This window comes from Tinamus guttatus, unplaced genomic scaffold, assembly GCF_059628265.1.
Source record: "Tinamus guttatus ecotype Peru unplaced genomic scaffold, ASM5962826v1 Tinamus_guttatus_pri_ptg000112l, whole genome shotgun sequence".
Taxonomy (NCBI): domain Eukaryota; kingdom Metazoa; phylum Chordata; class Aves; order Tinamiformes; family Tinamidae; genus Tinamus; species Tinamus guttatus.
The window spans coordinates 288,789-311,087 of record NW_028288646.1 but is presented as its reverse complement, the minus strand read 5'-3'; the positions used below and the strand labels follow the sequence as shown (position 1 = coordinate 311,087).

At 42.6% G+C, this 22,299-nt stretch overlaps 2 protein-coding genes across 2 annotated transcripts; one reads left to right on the top strand and one right to left on the bottom strand.

Moving 5' to 3' along the window:
- Positions 1–7,433: 7,433 nt before the first annotated feature.
- NUDT15 (nudix hydrolase 15) lies at positions 7,434–8,152 on the top strand. Its single transcript, XM_088521017.1, has 3 exons — positions 7,434–7,588; positions 7,668–7,858; positions 7,941–8,152. Exons 1-3 carry the CDS (start codon positions 7,434–7,436, stop codon positions 8,084–8,086), a joined length of 492 nt encoding a protein of 163 aa, XP_088377143.1. The 3' UTR covers positions 8,087–8,152.
- A 2,905-nt stretch (positions 8,153–11,057) lies between these two features.
- On the bottom strand, positions 11,058–19,570 carry MED4 (mediator complex subunit 4). The gene is made up of 7 exons (XM_088521020.1): positions 19,423–19,570; positions 17,556–17,622; positions 17,033–17,203; positions 16,644–16,701; positions 15,587–15,673; positions 14,740–14,871; positions 11,058–11,859 (listed from the first exon to the last, which is right to left on the bottom strand). The coding sequence occupies exons 1-7, from the start codon at positions 19,515–19,517 to the stop codon at positions 11,687–11,689; spliced, it is 783 nt and encodes a 260-aa protein (XP_088377146.1). The 5' UTR covers positions 19,518–19,570; the 3' UTR covers positions 11,058–11,686.
- Between the last annotated feature and the right edge of the window lie 2,729 nt (positions 19,571–22,299).

Below are 22,299 nucleotides of genomic sequence, written 5' to 3'. Positions count from 1 at the left end.
AACTAGAGTTCAGTTACTTCACTCCAGGGCCTCTGCTGTCTGGGATATGCCGTTATTACCTGCTAGCTTTGCAGTGGGCTCAGCAGGACGCTGAGATCAGCACCAGGCCTGTTGAGGTGTCCCAGGCATGAGTACAAACTGCAAAGTTTTGAGAGACCCTCCCAAAGTTTCCACTGCAGCTGGTAAAATCTGCGACATTTCCTCAGTACACAACATCTTTCTTCCAAAAGAAAAAAAATCAGCTCTGCATTTTTCCTCTATCAAAATACCTCTCAGATCGCCAGACCTGCTCGGGGCTCCTTCATGCTGTAGGACTTAGATGTCATTCCCTCATACAAGCTCCAGGAAATTCCATAACTCCTACTAGGAATCCTATCAGGAGGCTACCTACCTATGAAGAGCTTCTTCCAAACAGCTTCCCCTCCTGGAAAGGAGAAAAAAAAAAAAAAAAAGGAGCATGTAGCAATGCCACAAAGTGACACAGACAGTGTAAGGGTTTGGCAAAACATTTAACACCTAGAGGAACCCGCATGTAGAGAGACCAGTACTGACTGGAGCCCTGGAAGCGGCGCTTACCTCATGCCTCGGTTGCTGCTGCAAGAGACTCAGACGAGTCTCTCCGTGCTGGTAATTCATTCTTGCCTTTGAAAAGCGTTATTAGACACTCAGAGTACAATTACTATATATAATGATGTTATTGCTTTTGCTAGGATTGTAAAGTGGACTTATCCTTCCAGTTATATTAAGATGGAAATAAAAGTTTTTAAGTATTTATTTCATACATCAAAAGAAGCAATGTTATATTTTCTTGCAATACTAAAGGATTTCTATAAAGATCCTGGCAGCTGCTGCCGTTTTCTACAGTGTGATAAACAGCTGCATGGAGAGATCTAATTATTTGGATGTCTGTTTTCCTTGACAGCTCTGAGATCTGATCTAACCAAGATTTATTCCAAGAATGCATGGATTTGTGTCTTTGTTTTCTGCCTGGCCACCAGTGCCACCGTCTGGCCCATATCGCCAGTACAGGATGGGCTGGAGTTACGCAACTCAAACCATAAAAACACCAGTCTTGGAAATTACAAAGATGCCTTTCCCTTGTTTCCTTTCACAGGGAAAGATCATGAGCTTGGTGACAACCAGGTGAACTCCTTGTAAATCCAGTTAAAGTAATTCAGATTTGCACAAGCTCAGCAAATCTGAATTTGCTGAGCTCCAATGCTTGGCCCACGCCCAGGGAGAATGTACAGTCTCAGGAAAGGTGAATGCACTGGAGGCTGTGATAGATATCCATGTGTTTGGCCACATCCTCAGGAAATAAATAAATAATTTTTTTTAAAAAAAGAAGATACTGATTGATTCCTTGCTTTTTATTCTATGTTTAAAATGCTGAGATTTCTTGCTAAACTCAGAAAGAATAAGGATTTTTGACACCAGACTAAGGCGCTCATATGCCCTTTCTGAAGGTACCCTGAAAGCGATAAGGAAGGGGAAATCCAAGCTGTAAGTGAAGCAGAAAGAGCAGAAGTGATAGCAGAGGTCCAGCTGTTTGAGACCAAATAATTTGTGTCGGGTGTTATGAACTACACATGACTGCTTTACTATGGACTTACTCCATCTACATGTATCCGTGTTTGATACCTTCCAGGTCTCCCCTGGATGCATCACTGGTGCCCACATGGAAGAGCAGCAGGGAGCGATAGCCCAAGGACAGGACAAGCCTCAGCAACCACAAAGTGCTGATCGAGATGGCTTTTTGTCCTGAGTTAATAGAGCTGCTTCCATCTGCTTCTGTCCCCGAGTGCCCTGGCACTGAGCACACACAGGAGGTTTATAGCAGCGAGGAGGCAATCAGTCCTTGTCAATCTCAGAGTTGCCCAAGGTCACTTAAAAGTTAATGGCGGAGCTGGAAATAAAGCATGGAGCTGTACCACCACCTACAGTCGCTCTGATGAATCCAATCTGTTCACACCAGAGCAAGGAAATAGCGGACAAGCAATGAAGACACCTTCTCCCAATACAGCTCAGCTCCAATTCACCCGTACTACTTTATTGCTCTTGTATAAGCCTACCACTGGTCGCTACGAACCGTTGCAAAGACTGTGACCACAGCTGGGAGAGGAGCACACCTCAGTGAAAAGGGGTGCTCTTAATGGAAGCAGATACAAGTAATCCCAGCACTAGTGTAAAACAAGAAAATTCTGGTCTCAAAAAGCACAAGTTTGTGATAGTCAGTGAGGGTTATACGAATCCACTTTTATTTTCCTCAGCTAGGCCCTTTCTAAAGTACAATATTAAAAGCAAGGCTTTTCTGTTCTGTGAAAAGGAATGATAGCACAGAAAATCTTAACAGCTCTCATAAAATCTACTACAAAAAGGTAATCAAAGAAACCAATTTGGCATTTAATGTAAAGGCAGGATTGTACAGAGCTATGCAGAACGTACATTTATAATAAAGGTAAGGTCAAGGCATAGGCAAAGGTAAAATAAGTAGACTAATTTGCACATTTTCCTTTCTGTAACTTGGAAGTTCTTTCTTAAGTAGAAAGAAATGTTTCGGTTGGAGGTGGCAGGTTTTTATTTCTTTCCATTATTCAGTATTCTCCATGGTTCCAATCCTGGTCTCTTCATCAAACCACTAGTTACGCTGACTGACAGGCCTGTGGCAACCTGAAGACACTGAGAGACACCACCTGTATTTTGTCCACAGGTTTCCTATCAAAGACGTTCTCTAGCATTATCCAATTTTACAGCTCTGGGAAAGGAAGAGACCAAGTTCAGAAGAAAAGTCTGGAAGGGAAGTCAGGCCATGGAGGGCCTAACCAGTGACCCAGCCAAGCAAAACCTTCCGTCTTTTCTTTCTACTTCTCTTCCAATAGCAGTTCTATTTATGTAGGGACTGCCATACACACAAATAGAACAAATTAAATGTGCATTGTCAAGCATATAACTTTGTAAGGTTATTAGTATAATAATGTATCCTCAGTGCAGTTTCATAAGACAGCAAGATTGAGGGGAAAAAAAAAGGAAAAAAAAATCAGTCAGGGGGTTATATCATCACTAAAGAAGGAGAAAGCTGTAGATAACAAAGTTCTCCTAATTACGATCTTTTCTAATTTTAATAGTACTTTAGATCTATTTATATGGTTAACTCAGGGACCACAGGAGCATAGAGTAGACTGGGCAACTTCATGAAAAAGACTCTGGCATGTAACTGAACTACAGCTCAATATCAATAAAAAGCAGCCAAGCAGAAAACGGGGACAAGGTCCTGCCTTACAGGTGACCATGCAGCATCCTACCATGGTAAAAAGGCCTGGATTTTCTCCCAGAAATATGGAGACCTCAAACTCATCTGCCTGCACTGACAGGGGCAGCCAGTCCTCTATTCTTCACAGTGAAGAAAAACGACATCCCAGTCCCAGATGAGAGCATCTCAAGGAGAAATCAGTGTGTACATTTAAACTGGAGGGACTGGAGGGCACGTGGTGAAGGGAAGTACAAAGAGAAGATCAGTAAAACTTTGAAATGTTCTGCGTACAAGTGGCACAGGGATTTAGTGAGACTGATGCGAGCAGATTTTCCATCCTCTAACCACTGAACCTCATTTTCATTCCGGAAGAGCTTTGGATTTTGTTTTTCTAGGAGGGTTACTCCTAGACAGGAACTGTTCTATTTTAAAACAGACTTTGTTATCTCCTTCCCCTTTGTGCATCCCTAAAAGCAACCCTATAACTGACTTAACTTCCTTTTGGGGAAGTTAATTTAAGAAAAATTCAGTAATTTAAGAAAATTCATTTGTACAGCCAAGTTAAAGCTTACACGCTTTGCAGGAAGTAACATTCATGCATGCTTTCAGAATGCCAGCACTCCTGTTATCTATTCCACATACACATTAGGGGCAAGTCAGACACCTCAAACTGGACTCTTATTTTGCAGTCCAATCCCTTGTTTCTGCAGCATATGTCTGCAATAACCCAGGAGTACTGTGACATCTGCGAGCAAAGCAGGAAATGGAAAGGAAAATAAATGTGGGAATGGCTAGCACAATACTAATGTGTTCTGTGTTCTTATGTATGTTATTTTGCTGTTATATTTCCCTCCGATGCATCAGAATATTGAAAAGTTAAAATACTTGACATATTAGTGGAAGCAAGAGGTGTCGAAACTATGGTGTAAACATTGAGTTGCTTCTGCTGAAGTGAGAAGTGAGAAAATGGCCAACTGTTAAAATGCATGTTTTCTGTGTTAGGTTTCAGAGTAACAACCAGCTGCTTGTATGCGAGTGAGGAGGTTTTCACACATCCTTCAAGCCAGTCAGTCTGCAAGGCTAACTTTGATGTAAGAATGCCAGCTTTGCACCAACAAAAAAATAAATTTAAAAATAATCCTTACGCCATCTGGTACATGCTTCTGCTAAGTGGATGTGAACACACAGCAAGTTCCTCAGTGAGGGAACCACACACCTAAGATTCTCAGAAAGACAGATGCTTTCTGTTCGTGCAGTTGGTTTTTCAGACAACTTTTGTATAACATTTGCTTGAACTTGAACATGAGGCTACCAGAGTAGCCTCTGGTTTTCAACAGCAACCTGGACATGTGCTGCATTTAAAACACTGCTTCAGCTGTTTATCTCACCAAAGTACTTTGTCATATGAAATATTAATAAACTACTTTTCCAGAGCACATAAATCTTGTAGCCTTGTAAGCTTTTCTTTGTATTGTTATAGAAGATGATGCATTTTTTCTTTTCATTTTTTGGGTTTTAATCTCATCTTTTTTCATAGCACAAATTTACAGTTTAGCAGTGGGAATCTGTCAATGAAAAAACATGTTTTTTACCAAAGGAAGGGCCAGGATAAGGACAAATTCTGGGTACCTTCTTGCAGTGTTGAGGCTAGACTTACCAAAAAGATTACAAAAGACAACAGAACCTGAGCAGTGGCTGAGTAACAACAGAAAAGAATAGGTAAGTTCTCCTTTATAGACAAAAATAAAGTGAAAATATAATGTCTCCTCATTCACTTTTGACTAAAGCCTTCCATCTGAAAGTATCTAAGAAAACAATTACGGTAAGCAGTAAGTGTTCTGAAATGATTCATCTCACAATGACCAATTAAAGACATTTATACGAAAGTCAATTTCAAAACCTTACCAGAAAAAAAAAAAAAAAAAAAAAAAAAAGGTAAAGTCACAGCATCACAGAAGGGTTGAGGTTGGAAGGGGCCTCTAGAGATCATCTAGTCCAACCCCCCTGCTCCAGCCGGGTCACCTAGAGCACATGGCACAGGGTGGCATCCAGGCGGGTTTGGAAGATCTCCAGAGAAGGAGACTCCACAACCTCTCTGGGCAGCCTGTTCCAGGGCTCTGGCACCCTCACAGGAAAGAAGTTCTTCCTCATATGGAGGTGGAACGTCCTGTGTTTCAATTTATACTCATTATGCCTTCTTCTGTCCTGCAAAGGCATAGTATGTCCCATCCAGGTTGTGATCAAAAGGCTAGTGGGGAGAAAGGCAAAGTCTTGGCCTACTCACAAACATGGGTGTTCATAAGAAATAACGTTTATAAGAAATAACAAGCTTTCACACTTAGTAATGACATTGTACATAATTTCATTCATTTTAAAAAGACATGTATGAAGATACTTAATTTTGTGAGAAATGGCATCCTGCATCATGCTAGCAAGCATTAATGACCATATGAATACTTCTCATATTTTACATGATATGAATAGGAAGTGGGCCACGCTCAAACTTGTGCCATTTGGTGTAAGGAACAGAAAAAAAAGAGGTTTATATTTGACACAGAAAGCAGAAATGTTTTTGGCTGCTGATCAAGCAAACAGCTGTAGCAGAATAAACTTAGCAATTAAGGACTCTCTGATAAGATTTTTATAAGATCATTGTAATGAAGTAATATAACTAGTTGGTGTTTAACCTGGAGAATAAGACTTTCTAGCTGCAGTGAAAAATATCAGTGAATGTGCTAATTAGTTTGGCTTGTGAAAGGTCACTTAACTTAGCACTTTGTCCAAGATTTTTGTAAATTAATGTCAGTAATTTGGGCTGTGGACTGATATTACAGCTAAACTGATAGAACAGCCAACTACCGTCAAAGGGCAGCCTTGTTTCTAGCAGTCCCAGGCACACACTGACATTTCCTTCGTGCCAGCACTGGCGCTCATCTGATTCCATACAGAGGCACGTAGGCAGCTAATCTGCAGAAAACTAACCCAGGAAAAAAATATATATTAATGTTCAGGCAAATCTTCCTGATGATATTTATCATGAGCAAGATGAGGCAAGTCACAGAATCACACAGGGGTTGAGGACAGGATCTTTCAAGTCCAGGCCAAAGCCCCTGCTCAAGCAGGGTCATTAAGGCAGACTGTCCAGGACCATGTCCGGGCAGCTTTTGAGTATCTCCAAAGGAGACTCCGCCATCTATTTGGGCAACGTACTCCAGTGCTCTGTCACTCTCAGTAAAGAAGATTTTCTCATGTTCAGATTAAACCCCCTATGCTTCAAATTGTGCCTATTGCCTTCTGTCCTATCACCAGGTACCACTGAGAAGCGTGGCCCCATCCACTCTACACCCTCCCTTCAGGTACTTACACACATAGTTAAGATCCCCCCTCAGGTCTTCTCGAGGCTGAAGCGCCCCAGCTCCCTCGGCCTCTCCTCTTAGGAGAGATGCTCCAGTGTTCTGATGGTATCAGGAGCCCTTCGTTGGACCTGCTCCAGGATCTCCAGGTCCTTCCGGCACTGTGAAGCCCAGACCTGGAGACAGATGTGGCCTCACAGAGGCTGAGCAGAGGGGAAGGATCACCTGCCTCCACCTGCTGGCAAATGACAAACTTGGGAACAAGAACACATCAACACGTATAGCAGTGAAGGAAAACAGCACCTAGTAACCAGATTAGCTGTAACATGTGCACTTTTACTCTGCCAGACCACAGCAGAGATGAAAACGGAGACCAATTTGCTAGCGGAGATTTTAATTGCTTCCTCAACTTTATCAGTCAGGGTCATTCCATCTCTTGATTTTTGCTTAGCTAAGATTGTGGGGTTTGATTTTTTGTTGTTGGTGGTGGTGGTGACGGTGGCTTTTCACAATTCCTAGGCAGTCTTAGAGATGAACCATGCACTAAGAAGCAGGAACAGCCTTTTAAACTAAAAATCGGATCAGCCAGCACCCCAGGCTCCAGGAATTCCGGCTGAAGTTGTCTTTTTACTCGCATTCGGTGCCCGAAGGCATCTGCCTCGCGGTGACCCCGCGTACGCAGCAGCCAACGCGCGGGCAGGACCCCGCACGGCGCCACGCTCCGCGGCCGCCATGGCGCCCGCCAGGCCGCGCCTCGCCTCGCCTCGCCGCGGCAGCCCCGACCGCGCAGGCGCGGCGCGGGGGCGGGGCGCGGCCGCGCAGCCGTTGCCATGGCGGGAGAGCCGGCGGCGCCGCCGCGGCCCGGTGTGGGCGTCGGGGTGGTGGTCACGAGCGCCGAGCACCCCGGCTGCGTCCTGCTGGGCAAGAGGAAGGGCGCCATGGGCGCCGGCGCCTTCCAGCTCCCCGGCGGCCACCTGGAGTTCGGGTAGGACCGCGGGGCCGAGGCGCGGGCTGCCCTCGCTCCCCGCCGCGCACAGCGCCATGTCCCGTTCCGTCCCCCACAGGGAGAGCCTGGCCGAGTGCGCGGCGCGGGAGACGCGCGAGGAGGCGGCTCTGCGCCTGCGCCGCGTGCGCTTCGCCTCGGCCGTGAACGCGGCGTGCGCGGCCGCGCGCTACCACTACGTCACGGTGCTCATGAGGGGCGAGGCGGAGCCGGGCGCCGAGCCGCGCAACCGCGAGCCGCACAAGAACGAGGGTGAGGCGAGCGCGCGTGCGCGGCGCGGCCGTTGCGACCGTTATAACCCCGCCCCGACGTTCTGTCCGTGTCGTTTTTACAGGCTGGCAGTGGGTTAAATGGGATGAGTTTCCCCCAGCAGATCAGCTGTTCTGGCCCTTACGCTGCTTGAGAGAACAAGGTTACAACCCTTTCACAGAAGATTTTGAGCACCTAAAGGGATATACGGGAAGTCACCAACTGTCATGAAAAATAGTTTTATGTTGTATAACAGTCTGTTTCACGGGCAGCCCTGATTTTTCAGTGTAAAATATAATGTACATACATAAAGTGTTCTCTCTGCCAAGGTGAAAATACTGCCTATCAAAAAATGCCAGATGTTTCAGTGCTTTCACCTTATTTCACATAATGGTTGTGTCTCAGTCCAGGGCTAGGTGGAGCTTTCGTTCATAGCTGTTCAACAACAAGCATATTTTCTAATTCTTAAACAGTATTTTCTTTTATATATAAAAAAAGTGTTTTATCTGAAAAATATTCATTTAGATGAATATTCATATGGAAGTCAACAGAGCTACTCACATATATACAGTTAAGAATATTACTATAGACTGCATTGCTCTTTCTTCAAAATAAACAGTACCTAGCCTAATAAAATAAGTTAAATGGAAATGAGTATGCCATTAATCTAATTTTGAAAATTCATCTGAATGAGTGATTCCTACCTCAGCAGATTATCTTCATGTGTTAGTACAGCTCTTAATAGTTTAATAAGGAGGTGCCTAAAGTGTGACTGACAAAAGAAAAACTGTACAAACTAGTCTTATTTGCAGGTGTAGTTCTGAAACAGACTGTCAAACCTTTGGGCCAAAGAGGCTAGTCAGCATTAAACACTGCACAGATTCACCTAGTTCTTTACAGCTACTAGGATTGGATAGAATTCTCAATCTTCAGTTTGATGTGACTGAATGATGAATTAGCAGTGAATTATATCAGAGAACACAAAAAATAAAGCAATGAGTTTACAATTTGAAAATTTTCTAGAATTTATAACTGGATTTGTTTCTTTTTCAGCTATAGTCATTAAGATTTCTGCTGTTAATTTTAGGATCTGAATGGATTATGACTCAAAGAATTTCTCCAAAATTACCTGTTTTTTTTTTCTTCAGTGTTTTTTTAAAGCACATTTTCTGTTTGTTTCCTTTATATGCAAGCACAGTAGAAAACATTCTGTGATACCCCTTAATTTAAGTAAAACACAAATCATGAAATAATGAAAATTTTGAATTTATTTGAAATTATAAATTGGCTTGTAAATTCTAAAAGAAAAAAAAAGGGGGGCTTAAAGCACTTGCTTGCTTTGCACGTAATTTCCTTAGATAGAGATGGTGTTTTCCACTGAGAGATGGGCAGAATGGTACAAAATGCAAGAATGCTGTCAATAACTAACCCACTTAGTTGATTTTATGTAAATATTCTTAACTACATTGAGCTTCCTGTGGGATGGATGGAGTCCTTGTCTGAAGTGGAAAAAGTAGTTTTGAAATGGAAGATTTTACAGAATATTACCTTATTACAGTAGCTATTTGAATAAAAAATAAGTTTTGTACAAAGTGGAGTTCTTTCCCCAAAGCAGCATTTTGTACATTGAAAAATATTCCACACAGCTGTCAACAAAGGGGCTGTAGGAAGAGTTGACAGATGTCCAACCCATCTGTCCTGAAGAATAATGAGAAGACTAGTAGGTCAAAGGATTTTATGCTATTGTAAATGCTAGAAAGCATCCAAGTCCTTGATGCAAAATAATGAGTTATTGTAAAATGATTTGTAATACAATAAATGCTTCATTACATGTATTGGTTATGTTCATTCTGTCTGTTGTAAGTGTACAAGTGAAGTTGCTGAAATTAGGACACAGAGTATCTCCATGTGTCAGGGTTACTGTATCCCAAGTGGACTGATTAAATGACTACAGTGCCTTACTGCAATCAGCTAACAGCAATTTGTGACTTGCTTTAATGTCTCTTGCATTGGTGCTGTGTCCTAAGACAGATCAAAGAAGGGGCTTTTAGGAAAGAACATACCAATGCCATCATACAAAGCATGAAGAAACTGCTCTCTTCAGTATTATGTATGATTGATTGCTCATGTTTAAGAACAACAATATGAACAAGAGCAGAGTAGGCAAAGCTGACTAGGAAGGGTTGTCAAGGCACCAGCCTCATTTGGACTCATATAGAAGTAAAGGGGAAATACAGTTGCTCTAAAAATATGATTATGGTAAACACAACAAAAGAGAAGATAACATTGGCACAAAGTTAAAAAAAAATATATATATCACTTTAAACTGCCAAGTACAAAGGCGAAATCTTTTGAGGCTCTTTTTGAAGTAAGTTCAGAAAGGAATAGTTGAGACAAACAAATTGCCAGCTCCCTCTCCAAACAAAATCCCCTACCTAATACCTTGTGATTGAAGCTGACTGCAAAGGTCCTTTTCACTTCTGTATCCCTACAGGACACATGTTAGTCAGGTGGGGCAGTGTTACAGGATAAATACTAAGAAAATTAAGCAAATGAAGCATTAAGAAATGAACAGCTTCCACATGATGGGAAAGCACAGTTCTCATCAGGAAACCTAGTTGTAGGGCAGAAACTTGTAATTGGCACGAGCACCAGGGAGCCTAAGCAAGCTCTGATCAAATTGGAACCAGAGAGAAAAGGAGCTGTCATATGACTCCCTAAACAAAGCAGAACGAGGTAAGGAAAGGCAAGGGACGTGTCTTTGGAAAGATGAAAGAACAGTGTAGCCGAGACAGGAAATGCAACTGCTTAAGTAAACAAATCAGCAGTTTCACAGGACTGAAGAAAATGTAGATGCCAGGAACAAGAAAAAAAAAAAAAAAAAAAAAAAAAAACACTCTTGAACACTTTGAACTGAAAGGAGCTGAAAGTGCAGTGGGACCCAGAATGCACCAGCCCTGGGTCCCATGATACCTGCTTAGTGTGTGGCTGACATCGCTGTCCCAAACTCTGCAGTGCTGTGTGTGGGTGTCCAGCAAAGAAAAACTGCTACAAGGACAGGCTGACTGCTTAGCTGCTTCCAGTCTTCACAGAGCCATTTGAAAAGAAAATTGGGAGTATAAGCCTCCAAAACTCGCTCAACCAACCACCTACTAGGATAAAATGTGGCGAGTAAGGAAGCTACACAACTATTCATCTAAGATTTAAGATTGCAAACTGATAAAGTTACACAAAGTTTATTTATTACAAATCATTTATTATATATTACAATAATTACAAACATTTTTATTACACCTTATTGCCATATTTTTGTTCTCAGAACACACAAGATGATCAAGAACGTGGATTTTGGCAGTAACATAAAAATATTAAAATTACAAATTTCATGCGTTATTTCTGTGCCATAGAAAAGGCTGTCATCAAAAGAGTAAAGTTACTAACAAACATACAAGGGGATTCCCCTTACACCTTTTTTTCCCAGGAACTTTTGTCCTCTAATGTATAGTAAATATATATATATATATACACACACACACACAGACACGCACATGTCTCTTGCAAACATACACACTCTCACATTTACATAATGACCCAAAATTTTGTATCTCTCCTCCAGCAAAAAGGTCTCAGCCATTTTTGTTTGGGCATCTCATGGAAAAAAAAATCTAGAAGTCCATGGTTTTAAATTAGTCACCCTCTTTCTGCACCAGCTGCATCTTCTCCCTGCACAGGGCCACCAGTGTGACAGCGGGTATTGCAGTTTGTGACGAAAAGCGTCCTACCTGCCTTCACCACAGGAAAGGTCTACCAGGGATACTGCCCTCCTTGTACCTAGTCTGAGTCGCTGCTGCTGCTCGAGGAGTCTGTCGACATCACTTCCACATCGTCTTCGTTCTCTTTATTGTGTCCCGGGGGCTCCAGCAAGAAGTCGTTGCTATGGTTAGGAGGTAGCATGTTCATGGACATATCGCTTGACTGCCAAGGGTACTGGGGAGCCAGCACATCTGGAACAAAAGGGGTTTAATCAATGAAGTATCAGCTCTTTATATTCACAAAATCAATGGGACTGCTCAAGAGAACTCCAAAACTCAGCAAGGATTTTATGATTTGTTTTCATTGTAAAATGGACAGCTGAAACTGAAGAAGCAGCTGGGAGACATCTCATAACAGAGCCATTCCCTCAGTATAAAAGTCTCTTCTGCCAGAGGCCCAGTAATACATGTGGCTCTTAATCTCTCATCACTCCACTTCAAACGGTATATACTCATACCGAGCTTTTCATCTTCAAAGCAGTTTGAACTAACTTTCACAACCACAGACAGTTGTGAAAATGGCCACCCCCTGTCAGTATGCAAAAATAAAAAACACTGCATGAAAGGATAAATCAATAGCTAAGGTAGGCCACATAAATTCAAACTTAAAGGTCTCGTTGTGAATTTGGCTGAAGCACCTTGGGTATCATACTTCCACCAGCGAACAAAGTGCACCACATGCTAAATACAGTTCCACTACAAGACCAGGGTCTAAGACAGAGGTGAGCGTGAGGGAGCGAAGGGCCCTGCAGTGCCCCGGCCAGGCCAACTTCTTTGGCCCCTCGTTATTTCTTCCAGTCTCCAACATTTAGAACCCTCCCATCCTGCATCTCCCCACCAACATACTGGAGACCCCTCAGCCTCCCCACTTCCTTGTCACTCCCTTCCTTCCTTGCCCCTAAAAATACCTCCCACTTCCAAGGCACAATGTGCATATGCAGTGTCATTTCTGCTCCCTTCTTTCTAAACTGTGGTCCCACTGCTGTGTTTCCGATCCGTCCCTCTTATTACCAGTCATTGTCATTATCAGAGAAAACCAACTATATCCTGCTTACAGCAAGAATTAAAAATAACTAAACAAGACTCTGAATTTAACAAAAACCCACTCGCACGGGCAGAAAGGGAGGACACTGCCAGGGGTCATATAGGGTAAAAATACTCAGCCACTGGTAGACTCAGATGCACCCAGAATCCACATGAAAGCTTTTGATCACACCTTTTCCACACACCTGAGACTCCACATGTGGAACCCCAGCCCCAACACCAAACACTGTGTTACTTTAGGTTACTGCCTTTCCTAACTGTGCAAGTTTGACGGCCAAGCAGACTGGAAGACACAATTCAGCCTTTATGCCAGTTTCCTGCCTGCTTTGGGAAGACTAAGAATAGGACTAGGGTTTATTCCTGCCGAGGTAAACTTAACCAATTCTGTTTGAACCAGCTGAGTGTGTAAACCAGTGGTTTGGCTCCTGTGGCCATGCTTCAACATTTCAATCACTGCACTGTTCAACCAGAGTGAGAGTATACTGAAAAGCTCAAGTTTTGAGGCCATCAAGCACCCCAGAGGCCAGCTCACAGCTAGCCTCAATAAGGACTCAGGAACTAGACATTTCTCTGTGGAAGTCTCTAAAAGAACTAGATGTCAAAATAAGCATTCTCAGGATGTGCCTGCCACACCCCACACAGATTCAGGATTCCTACAGAAAGCGTCATGTCAGCGTCATGTCCTCTGCTTGCTTTTGAACGAATTTGCGATGTCAGTCTTGTAATCTAGTCTAGTCTAGACTAGTCTAGACTTGTCAGCCTAGTAATTAGAGGATCTGACTGGGTACCCAGTTTCAACTAACTCCTTTGCTTTAAGAGTTTAAATCCTGCATTTTTGCAGGCTCTAGGAAAGCCCTAAACAGTGAGCTTTCAGTTCTTACAGAGACTACTCAAAAGTGAAGGGAGCAAATTTGAATTCTTTAAAGCAGTGGAGCTGCCCTAAATCCACTCCTCCAGGCCTTAGGCATGGAAGCTCAACTTCTACTATGCTGCAAGAGGAAGAGATTACCTTAACATCCAAGAGGAAGAGATAACCTTAACCTCTCTGACCATATTTTGCAACAAGAGAAAGGCATACAGACCTGTCTGAGAGAAACCTCACACAGGTTTCTCTGTTTTCTCTAGGGTCAGAGGTTTAGAGAGGGAGATTACATTAAACTTTAATTGACTTGTCAAGAGGTGACATTAGGATTACATATATGACTGGAGACACTTCCCCCTTTCAAGGCACTTGTAATAAAGCTTTTTTGGTGTATTCAAAAATTCAAAATAATTCAAAAAATCAGTGCATTTTCAAAAAGTTTTTTCCTAATTACTACAAGCTAAATAGACAGGTAAGAATTGTTATAGATTTTCTGAATATTCAAAGTAAGAATTTTGCCATACTTTAGTCTAACCCCGATAAGATTAAGGCTGCTTAAATACACAGCTATTCCACCGAATTCTCCATGCAGTGACTGCAATTTGCCACTAAATTATATTGTTGCATAAAGGAATGAATGAATCCCATTAAAGTCCGGAGAAATGTCCATTACATTAACTAATTAGGCTTTTAACATTAATTCCTACACTAAGCCTCACCAACTGTCCTTGCCAATGCATTTTCAAACGGGAACTTCTAATGTCTTGCTATAGGGAAGTAGGGAAAACAACAAACCTCTTCTGAATACACCTTTCACAATTCTGTACTTTCACTGCAAGAAAAGTGTGCAGTGGAAATGTTTTTTAAAAAAAACAATATTTGATATCACTTAATTTAGAGTAATTTAAAACAAGTGACCTGAAGGGCAACTAACGTGATTTTTTGTTTATGTTGGCTTATAGTCTAGTTTCTGCAGAATGACTTGGCATGAAATAAAAAAGAACTTTGTGGATTCTAACCATTTTTACTAGTTCTTCACCACTAAGGAACAATGTTGGCCATAATTTTCATTATTTTAATTCTGTTTTGCCATTGCTAAGGAACACTCATAACTGCTATGATTATACAAGGACTAAAGAAAAGCAACACAGCTGAGATCCGCTTACCTGGCAGTCTGCCTGCTGCAAGTGCATCTCCTGGTAAGTGCCCATTAACTCCATTGGTGGATGGGTTGTTCATCTGACCCAAGAGACCACTCCTCATTTCCAGATCTGTAGGATATGGCCTACGAGGGTCCCCTTAAAAAGAAAATGTTTTTCAATAAAAACATTGCAGATACTTGCAGATATTACCTTTTTCTTCAGTGCCTAGTTTACTGGCCAAAAAAGAGCTAATTATTAGCAATGAGCATCACACCTATTCCATAAAAAAAAAAAAAATCCACGTCTGTGTCCTTCATTTTGGCTATGTTCATTCACATTGTGCAGCAGAAGTCCTCAAGAAACCTATGTTTAAATCTTTGTTCTCCCTGCTACTTCATAGCTAACCAGTAAAGACAGGAATTGGAAGGAACAAAATCTCATCTGGCTAGGTAGGAAAATTCCCAAAATTGCGGCCTGGCATAACAAAATCCCTACTTCTGACTCCACTGATTATTAACTCCCTCTGAAAGGAATACACGAAGGGGAGACACAATTGGACACATGGAAAAAGCCCTTAACACTCTTGGTTCAGGTTTATATTCAACATACAGGAAAACAGAGCAAGTAAAGACAGCAGAGAATGCCAGTAAGTTAATGGAAGCCTGTAGATTCATAGTCTTTGAAGCTACAAGTCTACAGGACTTCGGATATCCAATTCTGATGGATATCTGTTTGCAGATATTGCACCTGAAAACAACATATGCCCCTAACAAACCAAATAAAGTTTGTTGTTGTTATACATGGGCATTTTAGGTCCAGATACTGGCTGCATTTCATTTCAAAAAGAAAAATAAATAAGCATGATAGTTACCTGGTACCCATGTCAGAGGGGCACAAACAGCATTGCTAGCACTGATCCTATGGGCATATTTAATTATTTCTTCAGAGGAAATGGCACCTGGAAGAAATGAAGGAAAGTTGCTAGGTCCTCAAAGATTACACCGTTCAGTTATTCCAGGTTATTGAGCCCTCTGTCAAAGATTGGAAATGTCATTTTGTCAGACATAAGGGGCATGCTCCAAATGGAGTGACCACTTACAGGATGCTTGGACACCAAAAGGACAAACTTTGCAGTAAAGTGGCTTTACAGTCATGAACTCCATATACCTTCAAAGTCAACAGTTGTTCAGCCTTGTGAAAAACACAAACCAATCTTCTGAGCAGCACAGTCACAAGCACAGTCTATAAGAAAACTCCAGCACCTGCTTCACTGTAGAGTTTGCCCTACAACACATAGCTGAATTTTCTGTTTGTAGTAACAGTTGAGCATGCATGTAGCAACCTTTCTACATACGTAGCAGCATTGCAAGTGATACAATGTTGGTGAAATAACTTTTTTCATTTCAAGCATTTAGGTATGATAAAACAACAAAAGATACTACATTGAATGCAAAATGCATCCCCATTAAAAAAGTAAAATAAAAAACCCTAACTCATGTAGTTTGGCAAATGCCACAGAGCAGCAATAAATGCTACAAATACATCACCATCTAGCCAGTCTTTCATATTCAATGTTATGCATATGCATGTACATGCAGAGACGCACTCTCCCTCTACTCATTAGGCCAACCAGGATAATTGCCTTGGTGAGGCGCTTACGTAATCAGACTATTACCAGTGCAAGAAGACTCTGGAGACACTGGATATTAAGATATATTTGCTACATGTATCATTCTTAAAACGTACATTCAGCCTTTGTTCTGATGAAATGGTTTACAGTGTTTCATTACTCATAATGAAACAGAAATGTATTTATACAGAAAGCATCTGAAATCTGTGATTTTTGCATTAAAAACTTTGAAAATGTGAACTCAGTAGCAACCTTCCTTACAATTGCACGTGTAGTATGCATGACCATAGAAACGCACCTTTTCTTGCCTTTTCAATTGATTTCAACTTCTCCTTTGCTTGATAAACAGCTGTCGCCTAGTTATAAATGACAAAACAAACAAAAAACTCCAATGAATCATTAATTTGTAAACTTCTGCCTAAAAAGAGATCTGTGAATAGAACCTTGATAAACTATTCAGAAAAATATACAAAAGTAAACTACACTTGGAAGAAAATTAACATTATAAAACAAAAATGAATACCCTGATAAGTAACAGCGTTTGACTACTAAAAAGAAAAAAAAAAAAAAAACTAAAGCCATTGTGAAAATGTAAATATTTAATCTTTTCAAACTAACATTATGCTGCTTTCTCCAGAAGCACCTTTATCACAAGTAGGTGTTCAAGCACATCACCTATGAACTTACCAGAACGTGCTCTGCTTCTTTTAGTTGTTTCTGCAGCTGCTGAATATCACTGTCCCTCTTCTCTACTACCTTTTCTAAAAGTTGCATTTCATGATGGATTTTTCCTTGATCAACTGCCAGCTTCATTAGCTCTTGAAACTCTCCATCCCTCTGAATCAGCAGCTCTAGGATCTGTCAGACAAGAGTTTCATAGAATGTTTAATTGCTGTACAATTATGCAGCAAGGAAGAACAACTGGCATCTACAAGAGTATTTCAGTTTGCATACAAAATAAAACAAACTTCTTGCTCTGTTTGCAGAAACAACCTATGAAGCATGCAGCAAACAAAACAAACAAACAGAAAAAGCATCAAAAGGACTAGGAATATCATTTTAGCTTGGCCAAAAACTCATCATCGTTATTAGTCTAAGTATACCAAGGGGCAAGGGAGGGGGAAAGAAAAAAGTAGTAGTAGTTAAGGGAGAACATTTAAATTAAAAAAAAAAAAAAGAAAGAAAAGAAAAGAAAATAAGGTCAGCTTACCTGGCTCTCTTCTCCTGGTTGCGGAAGCTTCTGGTTTCTTGAAATGGCCAAAATTTCAATTAGTTCTCTGAAAGGAAAACTACATTTATACAAGCTTCTGTGCTATTTTTTCTATTGTATTTGCAAATCAGACTAAGTCATTCAAAAATTTTCAGAGTACTGACACTCTTAGAAAAGTATTCACACACAGCTATACTAGAGAAAAAGAAAATTTAAGTATCAGGGATTTCTCAACTTGAAAAGAAAGAAAAAAGAAAGTATGCTCCAACCATGGAACTATTCACAGAAGACTTTTTTTTTCCTTTGAGCTCACAAAGTGCTTATGTGCATTTGTGCTCAAGAAACATGCTAAGTTCTTGCCAAATGCGTAAGACAGAAGTAGAAGAGAAAAATAATTAAAAAAAAGACAATGAAATAAATTCAAAGCATTAATGTATCACCTTTGTTTATCACAAGAAGGCACAAAAGTATAAATTGTTATCATTATTTTACTTCCCTGCTTTTCCTTCATTTTTACAATGGAGTAAGCTTCACACTCGGGCTTAGAGCAAGTAAAGCTGTGCTTTCAAACATCCAAAGAGTTTGTTGTAAAACTACTACTATAAAAAACAAGTATACCCATTATGGTATATGAGCTGCATATCAAATACACACAAGAATATCAAGAAAATAATAATATTCTGGGTCTAAGTTAGAAGGGTATCTCCTACAAGTCTCCATATACCTTTACTTTGACACAGTTATGAGAAACTGTCAGTGATCTCTAAGGGGACTCACTTAACCATGAGACTGTGATGCAGAAGGCACATGGTGAAAATGGAGTAATGTGGCAAATGTAAATATAGTTTCTAATGGCATGAACTGAAGTTCGGTGCTGTGCACGGTACCTTTATCTGAAGTAGACTCCTTAAAGCAAGGACTATTACCTTATTTGTCCAGAGCTGGCTTCTCAAGAGGGATGCATAGAGCCTTAAAATGACAACAGGTTCTTCTCCAAAAGCTGGAACAACACTATTTAGCTATAAAGCTAAATAGGATTGTCTTCCTGTTCTGTGCCTGAGCAGCACCGAACCTGACAGCACCTTGATCTATGACTGCTCTCCTAAACACTAAAATAATTTAAAGTAATTAAAAAATAATGAACTTCGGGATTTTTTTTCCTCATGAAGATTATCACATCTGACCAACAGTGATCAGTAGCAAATAAAATCTGTTGCAAGGGGGCAAACAAATACCATCAAGGCCAATGTCATGGTCATCTGTAATACTGTCCTGTGCTAGCTTGGTAATGAACAGATGTAGATTCATATATATATGTGTGTGTGTGTGTGTGTGTATGCGAGTATATACACCCCCCACACATATATATACATAGCCTGTAGGTTAGGCACACATCTCCATCCCTGCCACCAAGCCAGTACTATAACAGTGTCCAGTACTACAACCAGACCCAGTGCCACAGCGCTTCAACGCTTTGGTGGTCAACAAAAAGATTCACAGAAATATTGCTGCAGGAAGCTCTAGGTGGAATATCAGTCCCCAAGAGAAAGCAAATCGATAAAATTTAAATAAAGACGAAAGCTGCCCTCCCACTGAACGGTCCGGGCTGCTCCTCTGATGCCAGTTTTCCCAGCTGTTGCTCCTCTCGAGAGGAGCGTTCCTCTCCCAGCAGGAAACGCCGGTGACAACCACGGAGAGGCGGGTAGGGTAAAGGGGGCATAAGGAAGCCGCCCGCCCCGGCCCGGGCGGAGGAGCGAAGCCCCCGAGACGGGGCGGCTCGGGCCTCACCGAGCCCCGCGCCCGGCTACCCCCGGGGGCTCCGCTTGGCTCTGCCCCAGCGGCGCCGCGTCCCCCCCGCCCGCGCTACCTGGCCAGGAGCTCGAGATCCTCCAGCGCCGCCAGGAGCCGGTCGCGGGTGCTGCTCCGCTCGCCGCCTCCTCCGCCGGTCGCGGCCGCCGCCATCACGATGGCGGGCGCGGAGCCCAGCGAGAGGCCGCTCGCGGCGGCAGCGCCCCCTCCCCCGCGGCGGAGGAGGCGCGAGCTGCGCGGCGCATGCGCGCAGCAGCAGGGAGGCGGAGGGCGGCTCCTCCCCCCCTAGCGCGGGCGGGGCGGCCGTTAACGACCGTTAACGGCTCCCCAGAGGCGGGGCGGGAAGCGAAGGGAGTTCCCGTCTGCGCCGCTGCCCCGCAGCGTGGCCGTACGCGCCTCCTCCCGGCGGCCACTGCTCACGCGGGGATCCGCGCTTGCCGCTTGGGATGCGCTGCCCCGGTGCGGGTTTGCACGGAGTGGAAACTCAAATGAAAGTTAAATAAGTTTCAGATGTCCCCTATGGACACGGAAAGCAAACTTAGAGAGGGCTGGCAAGTGACCAACCTCGTAACTTCTTAACCCTATGGTCTGCGCCGCCCCAAAATCCCTTAGGTGTTTGCAGTTGGAGGGAGGAATGGTGCTTTCCCAGTAACTTGAGAAGATTAAATGACTGATGTAGAAAATGTGGTGAAAACCCCAGCTTTAAATTGTGCAGCACCACACTCCGAGCTCACTTTCCTGTCACGCGAGGAACAGGACCTCGTGGTGGCCGAGGAAACCCGACCTTAACCCACACGCAGATGCAGCATGTGCAATCTTAGAGGTGGCTTTACATGCATTGCAGAGAGGATCGGACGGTGGGATGGTTAGCAGATGCACATCCTGCCCTTGGGTCTGCAGACAAGCAAAATGTATTTGAAAAATACTGTTAAAAATGCTGTATGTGGTCTGATACTGTAAACTGACCCTGAGCTTGGAGAAGGCTGCCAGTGAAGCCAGAAGAATTTTTTAAATTCATGAAGCTTGTAGTAATGTGGAAAGAGAGAAGCAGGGGCTCGGGTGGAGGGCGGATGAGGGTGCCAGGAGCGGAAACTAATCCGGGACGAGGTTTATGACCAGTAAGGGAAGAACGTGGAGTCCCCAGGTGCCACCATATTCTGCTGTCAGCAAGCGGCCGCAACCCGCTCCCGCCGAGTGGTGCTTGTCATCACTCTTCATTAGAGGGAATATTAGATAGATGATAGCATCTTGGGCTCCTCTGGTGTTTACTCCTTTCACCTTCTGCAACAAGCGTGTCCCTGAGAAATCTGTGCTTATTAAAAAAAGCAAAAAAAAAAGAAAGGCAAGGCATTCGGTAATCAATGATTCTTTGAATTGTGGCTTAAGAAAATGATTGAACATTGTGGGATTTGTGATAAGGTAATGAGATTTGGCAGCCCTGAGAAGAAGATAATTGCCAACAGGAGTTCCTTAAAATTCATTTACAATATATAATAGCATTCAAAAGTCCAATCTGCAGGTAGTTTGGGAACTCTTTTTAATGTAGCAGATAAAATCTCATCCAATAGTTCTACCCTTTAAAAGACTTTTGTTTGCCTTTCTTTTCCCCCCAAAAAGACAGCATTTCCCTGATTTTGTTCAAGAAAAGATGTAATCAGTGAAGATGTCTGGTTGTGTTTCCAATTCACTGATTTGCTAGAGTGTCTCTATGGGAGTGTAAACAGAAATAACAGCATAGGAAATAAAGCAGTCCTCTGGAGGCACAAATAAAACAATCCCTCTGCTAAATTGCTTTCTTCCCCCACATTCATTTTTGACATCTGAATTATTTAGAAATATTGAAGTGAGTACTGAATATTCTAAAATACTTCAGTGCTGTACTACTAGTTTCATTAGAGTTAAAAATTTGGAGCATTAATAGGACACTCGAATTTGACAAGCCAAGGGGGGAATATTGGTTGTATGAGGTTGCTGCAGGCTGCTCTTTCCCTCCTGCTCCTTGTGTCTGGGAAGCCGTTCTCTGCCTTTTGACAGCAGTGCTTCTCCCACCTAACCATGTCAACATCACCATTTTTTCAGTGGAGTAGCTGCCCTTCTCACCCTCTCCCCCAAGCTGTCCCTCCTCTATGCAGCATAGAGAGCTGTCTGCTTCCTATAAAGTCTGCAGTTCCTCTCCACCCCTTCCCCTGTAAATGCAGCAGTGGCTAAAAGTGCAGGTTTCTTGGCAGAGGCTTATGTGTCCTAACTGATGCTCCGTAGGAGGATAGCGTGAGTCTCAAGGCATCAGGGAATGCCTGCCTGTGTGGAGACACACATGGAAAAGCCTCCAGACTATGTCAGAGGGGTCGTCTGCATTAGGACAAAGGGGAAGGCTGGGTGAAATAGCTTGTGCCCCAAACTTGGCCCATGGGCTCGCTGTGGTAGCACTGCGTGGCTGAATAGACTCTTGAAACACTTACCCAACCAAAACAACAGAACCTCTGTTTCCTCTGTTCTTCAGTGCTCTTGGCTTTCTTTCTCTCGGGTAAACTTTTTCATAGATGGGTTGGTTTTGGGCCAGATATGCTCCTTAAAAGCCTATATCCTCCCTGAATAACTACGCATTATTGCCTAATTTGTTTTCCATAGTCTGAGAACATTTTAAGTTGGGCAGCCATGGCTGTATCTTTCCACTCGTAGTGAGATTACAAGACATCTCAGAATCTTTTTGATTTCAGATTGGCTTTTCAATGGCATATTGATCACAATATTAAGAGCCTGTTACCACAAGCAAAAATAGCTTGCCTCATCCTGCTCAGCTGAGTCTTATCTGTTCTAGAATTGACCTCTAGGATATCATCTGCAGAGCAAACTGATTTCTACAGTGGCAGATCTACAAGAAGCTGAGCCGCTCTCCAGCTCCAAGCAGGAATGGAGTTCACTCCCCAGCTGCCAG